The sequence below is a fragment of the Dromaius novaehollandiae genome, chromosome 8 (assembly GCF_036370855.1).
Source record: "Dromaius novaehollandiae isolate bDroNov1 chromosome 8, bDroNov1.hap1, whole genome shotgun sequence".
Classification (NCBI taxonomy): Eukaryota; Metazoa; Chordata; class Aves; order Casuariiformes; family Dromaiidae; genus Dromaius; species Dromaius novaehollandiae.
Genome location: NC_088105.1, coordinates 20,525,453 through 20,542,261, shown reverse-complemented (window position 1 = coordinate 20,542,261; position 16,809 = coordinate 20,525,453). Strand labels below are relative to the sequence as shown.

General features: G+C 35.9%; 1 protein-coding gene across 1 annotated transcript in view; it reads left to right on the top strand.

The window, feature by feature from the left end:
* LOC112979801 (hornerin-like) overlaps positions 1–16,809 on the top strand; it is a 57,741-nt gene that overhangs the window by 11,351 nt on the left and 29,581 nt on the right. Inside the window, exons 10-31 of the mRNA XM_064515856.1 lie at positions 865–906; positions 1,849–1,887; positions 2,734–2,769; positions 3,913–3,951; positions 4,669–4,686; positions 5,215–5,250; positions 6,666–6,707; positions 7,325–7,369; positions 7,941–7,976; positions 8,174–8,209; positions 8,407–8,442; positions 9,730–9,765; positions 10,112–10,156; positions 10,728–10,763; positions 11,371–11,415; positions 12,699–12,731; positions 13,814–13,837; positions 14,101–14,136; positions 14,256–14,294; positions 14,552–14,587; positions 15,124–15,159; positions 15,794–15,823. Coding sequence (XP_064371926.1) covers positions 865–906; positions 1,849–1,887; positions 2,734–2,769; positions 3,913–3,951; positions 4,669–4,686; positions 5,215–5,250; positions 6,666–6,707; positions 7,325–7,369; positions 7,941–7,976; positions 8,174–8,209; positions 8,407–8,442; positions 9,730–9,765; positions 10,112–10,156; positions 10,728–10,763; positions 11,371–11,415; positions 12,699–12,731; positions 13,814–13,837; positions 14,101–14,136; positions 14,256–14,294; positions 14,552–14,587; positions 15,124–15,159; positions 15,794–15,823 — 801 coding nt within the window. The remainder of the gene's footprint in view (positions 1–864; positions 907–1,848; positions 1,888–2,733; positions 2,770–3,912; positions 3,952–4,668; positions 4,687–5,214; positions 5,251–6,665; positions 6,708–7,324; positions 7,370–7,940; positions 7,977–8,173; positions 8,210–8,406; positions 8,443–9,729; positions 9,766–10,111; positions 10,157–10,727; positions 10,764–11,370; positions 11,416–12,698; positions 12,732–13,813; positions 13,838–14,100; positions 14,137–14,255; positions 14,295–14,551; positions 14,588–15,123; positions 15,160–15,793; positions 15,824–16,809) is intronic.

Here is a 16,809-nt window from a genome sequence, read left to right as displayed (position 1 = left end):
ATTATTTTGGTTTCCTGTCAGCATTTGCAAGGTAAGATTTATTTTTCAATTCAACGTTACTTTGTTTAAACATTTGCTCAATATGAAAAATGAGAAAAAGCTTGGAAGGTAAATGAAGCACTGTTTCAAGTCAACTGTTTTAATGTCAATTACATATTTTTTGTTTGTTTTTCATAGTATGGCAAGTACAACAAAAATGAGCCAGTCATATAGTTCTAACACTGTGCCTAAGCACCCTTCAAACTACAAAAATGGAGACTATTCAGTATATATAAGGACAGTATTTTTGAAAATGTAAAACTTTCATATCATCAACACTTCTGAAATGTAAAATTCATCCCAGTGTGAGTTGGGTTTCTGTGAAGAGGAACAAAATTACAGTTTTATAGGGAGACTATTGATTATATTGCTAATAATAAATGAGATTTACTTTAAAATAAGAACTATTGCTATCTAGGCTAAACCTTTATATTTTATATTTGACTGACTTTGAATCAGAAAAGAGTTAATTTTTGTTCCTTTTCAGTTTCAGCTTCCTAATTTTTACAAACTTATATGTACACACTACACATTTTTGAACTACGAGCATTATATTAAATCTTTATAATGTAGTTCTGTTAAAATAATTTCTTGACAGTGTTTGCTTTAAACATTTCTTGAGTACCACTGGAAAATCATTAATATATAAAGAGCTGGAGTGCTTGGGTGGATATTCACACAGTAATAGTGGAGAGTACAATAATCTTTTCATCTATTCCTTACATTTTCCACATAAGAATTGGTCAGAATTGAGGTTGTCTGATATTTGTCTTTTCTTCTTAAGCAATTATAGTAGAGAAATAACTGGTTTCTTTTTCTTCTTAGGGAGGTGCTGCTGATGCATATGGCAGACATGCCTGCAAAGATGTAAGCTGTTGATTTATATATTCAGTTATCGATTATCTACTGCTATGCTTTTTAACTCAGCACTTCATTGCAAATTGCATTAGACACACTTCTGAAGAGCTATATTTTTCTTCATAAATATATTAAGGAATATGGTGGCAGTCTGAGGTATTATTCTGAAATTAATAACCAGAATTGAAAAAGTGTTGTGTAGTCACTGCCCAAGAATGTAATCATTTATATTATAGGGGCTACTCATCAGCTATTATAAACACTTAATTTGTTAGCATACCAAAATGTCAAAATCCTCACTTACTGCTTAATGCTTTTCATCTGTTAGAGGAATTCTCTTGTGTATTGCATAATATTCCCTATAAAATTATCTGGCTTTCTGACAACATTTATTTGTGTATTAATCTAATAATTCTGTCATTAATAGAGAAAATTCTATTGTCAGCTTCATTTCTTACCTTTTTACATAAAGCAGATTTATTTTTAAATCTAACATGAATTATTTTCTATTTAAAAAAATCAAAACAAATAAAAAATCTATCAGAAAGATAACACACTTTTCTAATATCTGTCAGGAAGCTCTGACCAAGAAAACCACTTAAGCATATGATTAATTTTAAATAGATAACTAATTATATAAATTTATGAATGTTAAATATACTGTATCTTTGTTTAGTATGTAAATGTAAATTTTATTTGTGATAGAGAAACATTAATATTATGACTAAGGTAGAATGTAGGAAAATTTTTGCTTCAGTTATCTTGAAGTAAATTCAAAATTCTGTAGTATTGCTATAGAATTATTTGAGTGTAATTGAAATCAGAGTTTGACTTGATGTGTACACCTGCTAAGGCTAAAAGTGATGACTTCTGGATATCATTAATTCCCCTTTTTATTTTTTCCAACAAATCATTATATAAAGAAATAATTTATTTATGGTTTGCTTTCAGAGTGCATCCTCATATAGCCCTGGTCTTACCTATGGCCAGGTAAGTATATGTTTTCAAGTGTGTTTTCAGTTTCACCTTACTAAACTACTCAGAAACTAAGCAGTTGTGTCCAACTTTTACCATACCATAACAAATTAGGGGTTAAGGGAGGACTGTCTTCAAATGGTTAACTAAAAAATATTTCTGGAAATGACTTCAACAGATTAGTAGCACATTCATAGTATGTTGTACTACCATCTTTATTAGAAATTCTTTACTCCTGTTTTATACAGAAGCTCAATTACATTTATTCTCTAGAAGAATACCAGTTATTTTTAATATGGTCTTTGCTAGTTACTACAAATTCAAAGTATTTTTTGTAGTTCTTCCCATGGAACTGTATGTGTGGGTTCATGAAATGGGAAACTTGGCTGCAAATTAATGCTTCATTTAAAAAATTTCTATTCTTACAGCAGGTCCCATTTATTCTAGCTTGTATTTTAACAGGAGAGATTTTGGGGTTTTTTTCCTGTTTGTTTAATTAAGGGAGAGGAGGTTAAATTTCTTCTAGCAACAGACTACTTTTATTGCAAACAAACTTCTAGTTTAATCCGTTACTTGAAATGTTTGCAACTTCCATGCAATACTTTGTAAAATCAGCAGGATAGTTGAGATTGCTAGAAAAAAACAAATGTGCCTTTTCCTAGTCATTTATTTTTCCTAGTACATTTATTTTTGTTGTTCATTTATTAATTGTGTATACATTAATGTCTTTCTTCAGAATGTTATTTTGTTTGGTACTGCAGAGAGATGTTGTTAGCTATATCATTCTTATGGAGAGTAGTGCCATAGTTAATTTGTCAGACATTTTCCTAAGCAAAAAATTGGTTCCTGTATTCTTTACAGTCTGTCCCTGCTAGCAGTTCAGATTCCAGTAAGAAGGTAAGCACTCCTTTTCTTTTTAATTCAAAGGGAAAAAAAATCTTACAGACATAACTTGGCATAACTCCTTTTATTTCAGTGGTACTATGGTTCTTTTTATCAGCTAAGTCTTTTCAAAGTTTTAATTCAGATTGATTCATATGATTTGAATAGGCTTAATTATTAGATGAATTATACTGTGCTGTGCTAACTTGTGTTCATGGTTGAATTCACTGTACATAAAGTGGTTACATTTCACACATGTTTTGGGGGATTTTTTTCAAGATATTAGAATCCTAATTAAGACTTTTAAAAATATAAATTATTTAATTATTAGGATGGCCAGGGGGATAAGTGTGACCCAAGGCAAGTAAGATCAATAGAATTCACCTTGCTATTGAATGCTATGAACTCATCATATTTACAGTTGCCAGAACACACAGGGATAATACTATGGCATGTTTAGTAAGCACAATGTACTCATTCATGTCCTCACAATAAGTTTTCCATTTAAATTTCCTGTTCCTTTAAGAATTGGCTGTATACTGATATATTTTAATGACTTATTTTTTAAAAACATAATATTCCTCCCTGCTTTATATTAGAATTCTTTATTTGTGATAACACCAACTCTCCTCTTAGTGCTTACACCACTGGAGGTATGCACTGTTTTTATTTTAAACAAATAAAAGCTTCTAATCTGAAAAAATAATATTAAAAATCTAAACGGAAGATACTAGAATTGCATTTGACTTCATTTTTTTAGTGACATCTATATTAAACTTTTCTTCAGTGTAATACTGAGTAAAGAGAAAAGGAATTGAGTCTGGGCTTGGGATGGGAGATCAGAAAGGATACATAATATGGGCTGGTGGGTATGGTACAATATATGAATCCTGCTCCTGCCTCTACAGTTGAGTCATTGTGTGGCTGGGAACAAGTCTTTTATCTCTTTGTGTATATATATATATTTTTATATATATATATATTCTTCTTTGCTTTGTAACATACTATAAGAACTGTTTATAAAAATAGTATTTTATAAAAGCAATCATCACCATTATCAAAGTTTGTAAATTTAGGTAATTCATAATTCTTCTTTTTTCTGACACACTTAAATAACCTCTGTGATGAGTAAACAGCTTGTTTCTGATTTCTCTGTAGGTAGTGGTCATTCCTAACAGCAACCCTTTTCCACCTGTGGTAAGCAGCTTTTCTCTAGAATACTCAGAATTTTGACTCAGAGAGCTTTCAGATGGTTACACGTTTAATTAGCCAGAAAGATTACTGTTGTATGGTGAGTTCTTGTGGGTGGACAGGCTTTATACTAGCCATGTAATTATCTTCAAAAAAAGTCAATAATGCAATAACTAAAAATCTCAGCCAGCTATATTGTGTATTGCAGAGAGATTAGATTAGCTGCAGATTCCAGATCTCTCCATGCATACAGCCTCCACATTCTTTAATGGTTTTGATTTTCTGTTACTATTGATATTTTCTTTTGTAAATTCACCTCCACTTGTATTTTTAAACTATTAAATTTCCACTATGATTGCTTGTTTTGAGTTCATACGGTCAGCCGAAAGTAAATTTTGCCTTAAGGTGGTTAAAGTGAGTTTGTATGAAATGAGATTTAATATATAAATATGTTTTTTTTTTATGATTTCCAATTTCTACTCAAACATGTGTGCTCTAACATGAATGAAGATTTAAATACTTTGTACATTCTTTCTATGTTATCCTTTTATATGCTACCTTTCCATAATGGGGAATACTACTGTGGAGGCAGACCTAATAGGGAATGTTCCACATTCAATTGTTTACTGTGCCCAAGAGATAGGGTTTTTTTCTTCTGCTGCAGTTTGCTGTTTAGACAAGCCCCTGTATAAAATAATTAAAGATTTTTTGTTTCATTTGCAGCGTCATACGTACCCGCAGGTAAGCATGCTTTTTTCTTCTCAGTTCTGTAAGAATATAGCTATTACAGGGCCAGGCTCTGTGCCTCAGGATGGTGTCTATTAGCCTTTTACATTTGACCCTCATGCCCTGGAATTCAGCAAAATAAATATAACTGAGTCAGGAATTGAATTTGTGTATCTGGTGTTCTATCACTAGATGCTCGGTGCAGGTGACAGTGAGACAGGTTAGAGGAATGATGGTGTCATGGCTTCACTCACCACATTTGGAAAACCTGTGCTGACTGATAGTGCAAAAGGGTATAGCCTGTGCTCTTCAAAGAGCTGTAGAAGAAGTGCTAAGCGTAGGAAATCAGACTGCTTCCTCACACCATCAGAGCTGAGAATATATTAGTGTTTAAACTATCTGGGTGTTGGAAATATGTTACTTAGTACATCACACATGCTACTTGGGTCTTTATTCTCCTAAGCTAAGAAGAACAACTTGGTAATTTTTGTTCAAATATGTAGCCTTTTAAGTCAAATTAAATGGTCTTTGTTTTTTTTACAGAGCTTGGGCAGTTCTGCTACTAAAATCATAATACAGGTAATCATTCTTTCTTTGGTGTGCTTGAGTGTTTAAGCCAACCCCTATCTCAGGAAGTTGAACCATCATTCGTCTCTTTGGGAATAAATCAGTATGGATATCTTAAAAGGTCTTACAGACATGGACTAGCAGATACATTTCTGTGGTTACAGGAAAAAGAATGTCTATTTGTTTGCTGATTCAAGATCATTGCCATTATTTTCTGCAGTCATTAAACATGAAAACCTGTGTCCTCATTCCTTAGTACTCTCAAAATTTGCAAAACTTAACCATCTCAATCTGCTCAGGAAGGTAGGTGGAATTTTAGAACTTGAGTTTCAGTGTTATTCAGTATTAAATCAAACATACATAAATCACAACCTGTGTACTTCATGTAAACAGACTCTTTTATATGGAAATAACTAGTTCCTTGTTATATTTTTGAAACCCTACTGGTCTGTGCTCATATGAAGCTTTTGTTCTCAGTTGTGTTTCTAACATTTCTTCTTGATAATTGGACACTTGGAAAGCAGATTACAATCAACTCTTTAAGATTATGTTTTTAAATTATGGATATTACTCAGATTTTTTTTTCTGAGTCCTTTGCAATTTTAACCTACCTAACATTCGTCACATTTTGGTTTCCTTCCTTTATATGATAGTCCTTCAGACTGTGACAATAAATTCTCAGTTTCCTTCAAGGATCGTCAGCAGATAACAGTAGCTGAAATTTGTCCTTAGACAGTCATTGCTTTCAAAATGTATAGCATTAGATTCTTTCATAATCATTTATGAATGTTGGCAGAGAAAGGAGTAAGATTTCTTTGGTGTTTTATTTCTAAATTTAAATATATAGAGATTTGATTCCACAGGTTTAAGAAAATGTTTTAAATGTATATATGTATAACTGAAGAATATTTGATTGCTCTCATAATCCACACTGTTTATGGGAACTGAGAGATTCTCTGCAAAGACTTTTCATTTGGTTAAATTGTAGTTGTGATTTTTACAATTTTTGTTTTGACAAAGCTTTGATTTTTCTTTTAGTCATTTAAAAAATCAGACATAATATGAATATAAAATCATATGAGTTTAATGGAGGTTTCTGCAATGTATTTGAAGGGCAGAACTATTTAAACTACCTTGAAATGCCACAAAATTAATCAAATCTGTATTATATGGTGAATTTTCATTAAGAAAATGGCATCAAGATGTATAAATATTTACAGCACCTTATTTATGAAGGATCCTTGTGCTGAAGTATTGAATCCTGTAGCATGTGAAGATGGCACAAAGGAAGGAAGGACATAAGGAAGTCACTCTTTCTGACTTTCAGATTGTTGAGTAGAATTAAGAATAGAGTGGCTTCCTGAAATGTCTCAGTACATAAGCAATTCCTCTTAAAAAGAAATGACATTTTTTTTGTTTCTGTGTAGAGTGGACAAAAGCAACAAAGCAGCAGCAGTACTTATGTTCAGGTAAGTGAAATTAAAAAGGGGTAGAAATATTCCTGTAGGAATATTTCTAAAAACAGAACCAGCACAACTTGGAAATTTATTTCCTTCTTATTAAATATATATTTTAAGTATTTTGTAGGCTGCAGATATATCTATTTCTTTGGGTTTTGTTCATAAATTGTCATATTTGCATTCCCTAGTGGTTGGCTGTAATTACTAATGATGTTCAAATATTTTTGTTTGAGATACTCATAAATGCATTTCCATGTGTGATTAGTTCAAGTGAAATAACTGTATTACACTCAATGTCTCCTCTAAAAGCTGTATATGAGTGATGGCAGTGAGGGTAGTGTTTCAAGGCTCAGTCTCACAGTGTAAGTCCCATACTGCTAGATTCAGATCTTGCATATATAAGTACTCAAATATCCATCCAAAAGATCTGGACAGTTCTATTTATTTGAAACCTCAGCAAACAAAATCATCTCACTCAGTGTCATAGTGACTGCCAGGAGGAAAACCTGGCCCTTTGCTCTGCCTTGTACAGCTTTAGGACATGGGTGCTTGCTTTTGCTAGAGCAGGCTGGTAGCTGATCAGTCTCTTATGAAGGGGAAGTAACTGGACGGTGTCCTTGTCTTAGGGACGACCAAGCTACTCAGGGAGCAGCAGCAGCTCTTACGGCCAGGTAAGCAAACCTGATCTTCAGTAGGAAGCTCTTCTCTGATCTCACTTGTGGCCAGCACGACTGGCAGGTTTGTATGAATGATGTGTTTCATTTGGTGTTCTGAGTCTCAGTTCAATTCATGACCTTTGCTGTGAGTAGGACAGTCTGTCCCACGGGTGATAGTGTGCTGCCCTGTGTCTTTTGACCCAGGAAGAGCCTTGGTGCAAAGCCCTTATGCAGATGTATTTGCACAGTCATTATGTTCTTTGAAAAGACTGCTTGCCAAGGTGATCATTATCTTCTCTCTTTTTAAAGGGTTTCTGAGGCAGCCAGTCCTACAGCCAGAGGAAGCTTTTTTTGCTGCAACGTATTGAACGTTTTTGTAGTGGCCTGCTTTGTGAATGGATGTTGGGGTTTTGGGCTCGGGATATTCCTTTCTGATGTTGCTGAATAGTCCTGGTTTTGAGTCGTAGCACTGAAAGGTTGAAAAGTAATACGGAAGAGAGGAAGCCTTAGTGGGAAAGGGCATTGCCGTTGCAGGTGTGCAAAGAGTGCGGCTTTATTTACAAATGAATTCCTGCCTTTCTTGCAGGGCTACCAGCCTCAAGGTGGCAGTTCCTATGGCCAGGTATGAATGGATGTTTGGGTTTTGGGCTCGGGTTATTCCTTTCTGATGTTGCTGAATAGTCCTGGTTTTGAGTCGTAGCACTGAAAGGTTGAAAAGTAATACGGAAGAGAGGAAGCCTTAGTGGGAAAGAGCATTGCCGTTGCAGGTGTGCAAAGAGTGCGGCTTTATTTACAAATGAATTCTTGCCTTTCTTGCAGGGCTACCAGCCTCAAGGTGGCAGTTCCTATGGCCAGGTATGAATGGATGTTTGGGTTTTGGGCTCGGGTTATTCCTTTCTGATGTTGCTGAATAGTCCTGGTTTTGAGTCGTAGCACTGAAAGGTTGAAAAGTAATACGGAAGAGAGGAAGCCTTAGTGGGAAAGAGCATTGCCGTTGCAGGTGTGCAAAGAGTGCGGCTTTATTTACAAATGAATTCTTGCCTTTCTTGCAGGGCTACCAGCCTCAAGGTGGCAGTTCCTATGGCCAGGTAAGCACCAGTCAGTATATCGCATTTGAGAAAGTGGAGCGTTAGGGCTCTGCAAAAGTAATATTTTTAAATACTTCATTTCATTTTGTGTTCTGAGTCATGAAAACTTAATCTTAGTGCATTTCATAACTTTTGTTGTGAAACTGACTCTCCTCGTGAACATTTTTAATGGAGGTCTCTGGGAAGCATGAGCTCCAGGAAGTCTTTTCCGCAGGTATGGGACTACAAAGCTTTTTGTGGAAATAAGCTCTTTGGTGTTGCTCCTGGTATAGCTGACTTATGTGATATAAGACCAACTGTAATCAGTTCTTCACTGTCCACTTTGGTCTCAGTGCAGAGAAACAGTACTGAAGAGCTAAAGAACACTGGCTCACATTTGTAGCTAGAGACAGATTTGGTCTTACTGCCTGCAGCTGATGAACCCTTGCCTCGTTTTACAGCTGATGTGTGAATTAAGGCAGCCCCAAGATCGCCAGGAATTCTGACAGGATTTTAATGCCAGCATAGCAAAAATTAGGCCTAGTGGTTTAAGTCCGTTTTTGGGAATCTCTCCCAGACAAGCTCTGGTACAGGTGTGCATGTACCTTAAATGTCTGCTCTTTTTTGACATTATATTGAAACTGGAATGCATCAGCAACTGATGATTGCTTACAACGACTGATAACTGCATTACAGAAAGACTTGCAGAAGGCAATCCTGGGATCCTTGCTGTTGATCTCATTTCAGGGTTGATCAGGCTGTAACTCTGACTAATTCATTTGATCTGCTGCTTTTACTTGCATGGTTTTGTTTCCATTTTATGAATCTATGTTTTCCCTAGGATTCTTTCTTATATAGTTTTTTTTTTTTCTTATATATATGTCACCTTCTGCTTCTCTAAGAGAAAGGGAATTGTATACTGGGGGCACACCAAGAACACAATTGTAAGAAGTTAATGTGGTACCTCAGACTGGCCAACCAAACCCAGTGTGTGAGAAGTAGCAGGCACAAGAAACATAACCAGAAAACTTTTTCTCCATCTACCTCCTGAAGTAGAAAAGTCTTCGTAAGACTTAAGTCCTGTCTGAGACTACTCTGTGATTGTTTAAATGTACCATGCATTCTGATATGTGCAGTGTGTCAGGATACTCATCAGGAATAAGAAATATCAACATAATTTTAATTTGGAAGCAGGGTCAATACATTCTTTGTCTTATTCTGTTTCTTTCTCCACAAAGAGACAGATGAGGGAGACACACTTACTTTGCAAATGCAATAATTACAAATAAGTACTTTCTTTACTTACAGGGTTACCAGCCTCAAGGTGGCAGTTCCTATGGCCAGGTAAGCACCACTGGATCACCAGTCAGTACCCAGCATTTAAGGAAGTAGAGTGTCATGGCATAGTGAAAGTGCTATGCAGTCAGTCAGAATTTGAAATTCAAAGGACGTTTTCTCTGAAAGGATGTATTCCCACAGTTGCAAACAGTCCATATGCTGTTTATTTGTTTGAAACCTCAGCAAACAAAATCATCTCACTCAGTGTCATAGTGACTGCCAGGAGGAAAACCTGGCCCTTTGCTCTGCCTTGTACAGCTTTAGGACATGGGTGCTTGCTTTTGCTAGAGCAGGCTGGTAGCTGATCAGTCTCTTATGAAGGGGAAGTAACTGGACGGTGTCCTTGTCTTAGGGACGACCAAGCTACTCAGGGAGCAGCAGCAGCTCTTACGGCCAGGTAAGCAAACCTGATCTTCAGTAGGAAGCTCTTCTCTGATCTCACTTGTGGCCAGCACGACTGGCAGGTTTGTATGAATGATGTGTTTCATTTGGTGTTCTGAGTCTCAGTTCAATTCATGACCTTTGCTGTGAGTAGGACAGTCTGTCCCACGGGTGATAGTGTGCTGCCCTGTGTCTTTTGACCCAGGAAGAGCCTTGGTGCAAAGCCCTTATGCAGATGTATTTGCACAGTCATTATGTTCTTTGAAAAGACTGCTTGCCAAGGTGATCATTATCTTCTCTCTTTTTAAAGGGTTTCTGAGGCAGCCAGTCCTACAGCCAGAGGAAGCTTTTTTTGCTGCAACGTATTGAACGTTTTTGTAGTGGCCTGCTTTGTGAATGGATGTTGGGGTTTTGGGCTCGGGATATTCCTTTCTGATGTTGCTGAATAGTCCTGGTTTTGAGTCGTAGCACTGAAAGGTTGAAAAGTAATACGGAAGAGAGGAAGCCTTAGTGGGAAAGAGCATTGCCGTTGCAGGTGTGCAAAGAGTGCGGCTTTATTTACAAATGAATTCTTGCCTTTCTTGCAGGGCTACCAGCCTCAAGGTGGCAGTTCCTATGGCCAGGTAAGCACCAGTCAGTATATCGTATTTGAGAAAGTGGAGTGTTAGGGCCCTGAAAAGTGCTATACAATTGCTCAGAATTTAACATTTAAAGGATATTTTTTGGGGGAGTATATAGCTCTTTGACATGAAAATATATGAAGCTTATTTTATAATTTTATTAACATATTTGCTCCTTTTCATATCATAGTTAATTATAAAGGGGTATACTGCTTATTTATGATGTTCCCAAATATGCATTAAGAATTCTGTGGAATTTTTTTATTGAAATAGTGTTACGTTCTCTCTGGAATTAAGACTTGCTAACATTATTTTTCTATGGGTCCGGGAGCGATAGTCTTATTGAATTGGGTCTTTCCCGCCAAAAAGGGACACACATAGGTGTCATTGTTTTTCATGCAATTTAATATTCCACCTACACAATACTTCACAGGAAAATTCACAGTAGGACATAGCTGGTCCTCCTCCTCTTAAACTGTCAAGCAACTAAAGTCCTTTAAAACTTATTTCTGTATTGCAAATGGAGAAGAGGAATATTTAGATTGTTTGGAAATTAAATATAAAATCTATATAAAATGAAATAAGTTACTGAGCTGCTGTTTTTTTCCAGCAGGGTGGATATCCTTCTTCAGGTGGTAGCAGTGGTTGTGGACAAGTAAGTTCCCTTTCTCCAAACTATTTGAAAACTAAACCCAGCCTTCTGTTTAGTAGTTACATATTTTTCAATAAGTTGTGTAATGTCTATTAGTGGACACTTTTTTTTCCCCATTGTTATATGAACTTATCTAGCACAGAGATCAAGAAAGGCTGACATTTTAGGGCATTGTAACCAAAGTTAAGTTCCTTTTCCTATATACTGTTACACACAGAAGATGTACAACAAGTGATTCATCTATCTATTCAGTACATAGATAATGTGTTTGCTTGGGCTTGATTTCTGGATGTTGCTCTGTTTAGTTCCAATACAATATGATAGGAACAGAGAGTGACTCCTGCAGAGTAAGGATAGGATCAGTAGTTCTTATGCTGGTTCCACTTCACCTTGCATATGCCTACAATAGTATAAAGATTGTATGTTCGGTGATGAGATCCTGGGTGAAGAAAAGGGCATAGGTGAGGCCATGCTGGTAAACCTAAGCCCAAATAAATATATTGGGGAAATTGATGCAAATGAAAAAAGTACAGAAGTTTGTAGCAGAAATACTAAGGCTGGTATTAATGAAGGATGAGTAGAAATGTGTGTGTAAAAGCATCATCAGTAGCAATACAACAAGGGTTAAAAATGACATGCATCAGTAGCAAAGGACACAATTAACAGCAATGAAACTGATAAACACTGAGGAATGTGGCTTCCACCAAGGCTGTGTCACAGATGACTTATCAGCCTAAGACAGCTGTAGTAACAGGAGGATGGCAACCAGAGTACAACACATTGTGTGTGTGTCAGTTCTCATCCTGTCATCCCAACAGGAAGACAAATTGTAGCCCAAAGATAACTCCAAACAAGGAAACAAAAGAAAGTGAGCAGCAACCTTGCTTAAGATCTATGATGGGTAAAGCTCGCAAGGTTCCGAGGTAAAAGATTATACCACAATAACTGCTGCTTCCTAAAAGGACTGTCCAAAAACCAGTTCATCTTTGCCAGTCAAGAGGAATGAGGATGATACAGAGAGACCCTAATTGCCAGCCTACCTCACTTTCCATGTTGCAGCCAAGTAATCCTGCCTCGATCATTTGTGTATATGATTTGGTGCTTGTGAGTGTGTAGGTATGAGAGTGTCAGAGGGCAGAAGCACAAACTTTGAAGATAAAATAAAACTCACCTACTATAAAGCCTTACATTTAGTTTTGTTACATTAATTCTCACATGAGAAATTTTAAGAAGAAAGTGAAAATTTTGTAATTTACCTTTTGTTTTGTTTTGTTTTTTTCCAACAGGGTACTTCGTATGATGGCAATCCCTGCCACCAGGTAAATGACCTTGCTCCTCTTAGATTTATCCAGACTGAGTTTTGCCACAGACTCAAGTGGTACCTACCTCAGATTCACAGAGTGCAAATCCACGTAATCTTATTAGTTATGGCACTAGAACGCACTATCTTCATATACACAGGAGCATTGCAGGGCTTTGGGGTCTTTCTCTTTCCTTTTTTTTTTTTTTTTTTTTTTTTTCCCTCTCTTCCTTTTTTCTAGCATTATGGCTGTGAAATGTCTGGATCTGTAAGATGATTTGGCCAGATTCTGAAAAGAACAAGTCCCTTGCAGAGGTGCTGAACTGGCAGTATTTAAATCGAGACTGGAGCTAGCCACCATCCCTCTGGATTTTTCCCATTAAATGTTAGAGAAGTATTTTAGGACAGTCACTTGAGATTCCTGAAAGTGAGGCTGGCTTAAAATCTCATTCAGTTAGTGCAGCAAACATTTGTATTTGTTGCAAGTTTTGCTGCTGGAGCTCTAACAAACACTATCTTACAAGATTTCTGTTATGTTTAAAGAAACAATCTCTATAAATATTAAAACTTATTAAGAAAACAACAACAGACTATCCTTTTTAAAAATTTCTGTTACTTTTCTTGATTTTTCTCACTGATTTTCCACCAGCTAAGACACAGAAAAATCACATGTATATATGCTGTATATAATATATACGTTTACCATCTCCTCTAAGAGTTACCATCTCCTCAAAGCCAGTGTATCTAACATACTCACAACTTTCTCGGTAGTAATGCCACCAGAGGAACTTTTCATTCAATTCATGTAAGTCAGGTTTTCTATAGGAGAAGAAAAGAGATTCTCTAGAGACTGTTCTTAATGAAAGCCATCAATGTTCTGGATATTGATTAAAAAATAAATGTTTGTGGTCCCTTGACCTATGTCTCATCTAGTATTTGCTGTTACACTATTAGGAATTCATTCTTAAAAGTCAGAAATCACATTGTGTATCCTTCTCTGCTCCTTCTTCCCCCTAAGCAGGTAACAGCAGCTTTCTTTCAAATAATCTATAGTCAAAGAGTAAGTATTAAAAGCATGCATCATTTTTGTCTATCTTACAGGATGGATCACAGGGTGGTAGCCAGGTAGGTAGCTCTTTATTATCCATTGATAAATGCTTTTTAAGCAGTTCTAACTCAGTGTATAATTCCCTTGCGCCTGAGGGTGTAGACTCTTCCAGAGTCTCTTCAGTTCCAGTCTTTAACTCATCTGCTTCAAACATGCTTAATATCAGCTCTGTAATTCCACTTACATAGAAGAACTTGGCAAGCTAATAAAACTAGCTCTGTGAATTCTTATCAAGCTCAGTTGTCCAGTGCTGTAAATTGTTGCTGTTTGGTTTTCACAGGGTGGCTCATACTCACAAAGCTATGGTGGCAGCCAAGTAAGTAGTAGGGTTTTATTTCCTCCCACTGAGGTTGTACTTTACACAAGTTCCATGATCTCTATTCAAAATTAGATCTGTAATATTGTAATATTTATTCTAATTTTGTTTGTTTGCAGAGTGGCTCATCATCCTCACAAGATTATGGTGGCAACCAGGTAGGTAGACCTTGATTTTCTCCTGATAAGATTTTTCATCATATCTGACAAGAAATTCTAATCAGATTATGGTTGTTTATTCTTAGGTAGCCGTTCTGTTCCATATTTGATTCAGATCCTGTTACTATAGTTATTGTTATTTAGAAAATGGTATCTATTCCAAAGAAACTGAATCAATTGTTTATTCCAGCTTCATAGTCCCTGATCAAAATCATAATTTTTTCTGATATAGGATTTTTTGTTTGTTTGTTTTGAAGGGTGGATTCTCCTCACAGAGCTATGGAGATGGCCAAGTAAGTATAACTTTATTTCCTTACTTATACCTCATTTCATACAAACTTTAGTCTCTGCTCAAAATCAGGTTTTCTATATCTTCATTCTCTCTGATTTTGGTTTATTTGTTTGTTTCTTTTAAAGGATGCATCATCCTCCTATGATTATCACCAGCTATGGTGATAATCAGGTAACCAGTTCATTCTTTCTCCTAGTTATATATTATTTCATGTTAGTTTTTGTAGTTCCTACTCAAAATTGCATCATCTTCCTCATAAATGTAACAGGAACATAATAGTTTCTTTGCTCTTCTTGTTTGGTCTTTCTTTTTTTTTCCTGCAGGATGGATCGTTCTCTGAGATCAACTGTCGCAGCCATGTATTTGACACTCTCTGTTCCCTATAAAAATCTTATTTTACTTTTAATTTAACCAGGCAGCTTTTTCTTTGCATGAGTCTCAATTGTATCTTGCAGAGTCCAAGATCAGACAAACTTATTTTTAATAATCCATTTTATGAGGGAATAACTGGTATCTGGTGTCCTTTTGGATTCACAGGAGTCTTCGGATGATAATCCCAATGCTTGTGATGATGTGAGTATGCTTTCTGGAACATATTGTCATCACAACATTTCATATAGTTGGGAAACTATTCCACTACTAGGTGCAGTCTTCTGAGCAGAATTATACAGAAGGAATGTTTAGTCCCTACAATAGCTGTTTCAACAATCATTTGAAACGTTTGGGTTTTTATTGAAAATTGTCATGTGAGTGATAACAGTTATATTTTCTGATCTTTTAAATGCATTTAACTTGATGAAATGAAATACAGATAAAAAGATTTCAGTGGCTTTCCACTAACAGAAATTTTGGCCCAAAATGTAACAATGCATTTTACAGTAATTTTCCAAGAAAGAAAATGGCCAATCTTTACATACATACAATGAAGGAAAGAAAAGAGATATAGTGGCAGATATTCCACTGCTTTTCACACTAGACTTCTACCTAGTTAAAGTAAGTGTAAAATGCTTTTCAGAGTGGAATTGTAAAATTTCAAAGTCACTTATATCTACTTAAACAGACAAGACGCAAGGCAGTGGAGGATGTGACTAAGCATGTATGATTTATTTTGTTATGCCTGTACATAGCATTAGAAAGAATCAGGTTTCTGTAAGTTTACTGTATTTAAATAATTTCCTAAAGAAGGAAATAATTTATTCTTTTCCAGAATGACACTACATATAGTGCTAATGGTCAAGTAAGTACTTTTTCTTTTCTACAATATTCAGATTCTTATGATTAATGACAGTGTTAGTAAATGAGCCCTTCTACATTAGACCTGTGGGCCTCTAGCTGTAATATAGTTTTGTAATACCCTTCATAATATTAATTAAAGAATATAGTTATTTGATACTATGTTTCTCTGTAGTGAGTCCCTTCAATTGGCTCTCAAGGCTGTTACACAATTACTTACAGCTGCAGGATACTTCTAGTGCAATATACCAATACAGTTTTCTGTAACCAAAGGGCATCCTAGTATATGCACTTTGACCAGATACTTATTTGAGAATTAACCATCTCTATATGTGAGGCAAGTGGCCGCCTCAGGCTTTTGTTACTTATTCTAATTTGGATTTGCATATATTCCAGTGTTGCTGTAAGGTAATAGTTACCTCTTGTGAGATTCTCTGCATCATGACTTTTGTTCTGTCCTATAAGTAGAAACTGTGATTAATGTGGACAGATTGTGATCAAACAAAGATACTATTGTGTAAATGAATGAAAATTTTCCGTACTCTTATTCTGTTCATAAAAAATCTTTTTCCATCTGTTACAGCCTCCTTTTCTTTTACTGCCATCTAGAGTCACTTTCTGTCGTTAGCTATTTGCATTCAATTTTCAGCCAAATGCTCTAGTGCTTTATTTCCCCTATTTTTCCTCTCTATTACTTTAGCACTGCACCGAACATTGATAATAAGAAGTAAGGCTTTCTGAAAATGTCTTTCACTTTTGCTTGTATTTACCTTACATGCACTACATTAATGCAAAAGGTTCTGCAAAACAGTTCCTTCAACAGCAAGTCCTGTTTAAGAGAGTCTCGTCCAGCCTGCCTTGCCCACGGAAGATGCTATTATTCCCTTGTTTTTTCTTATCCAGGGTGTGTTGCAGGACATCATTGTAAAAAAATTTGCTTTTAAGCACTCATGCAAACCGGGGGTTCGGGGGGGGGTTGCTGTGTTTAGA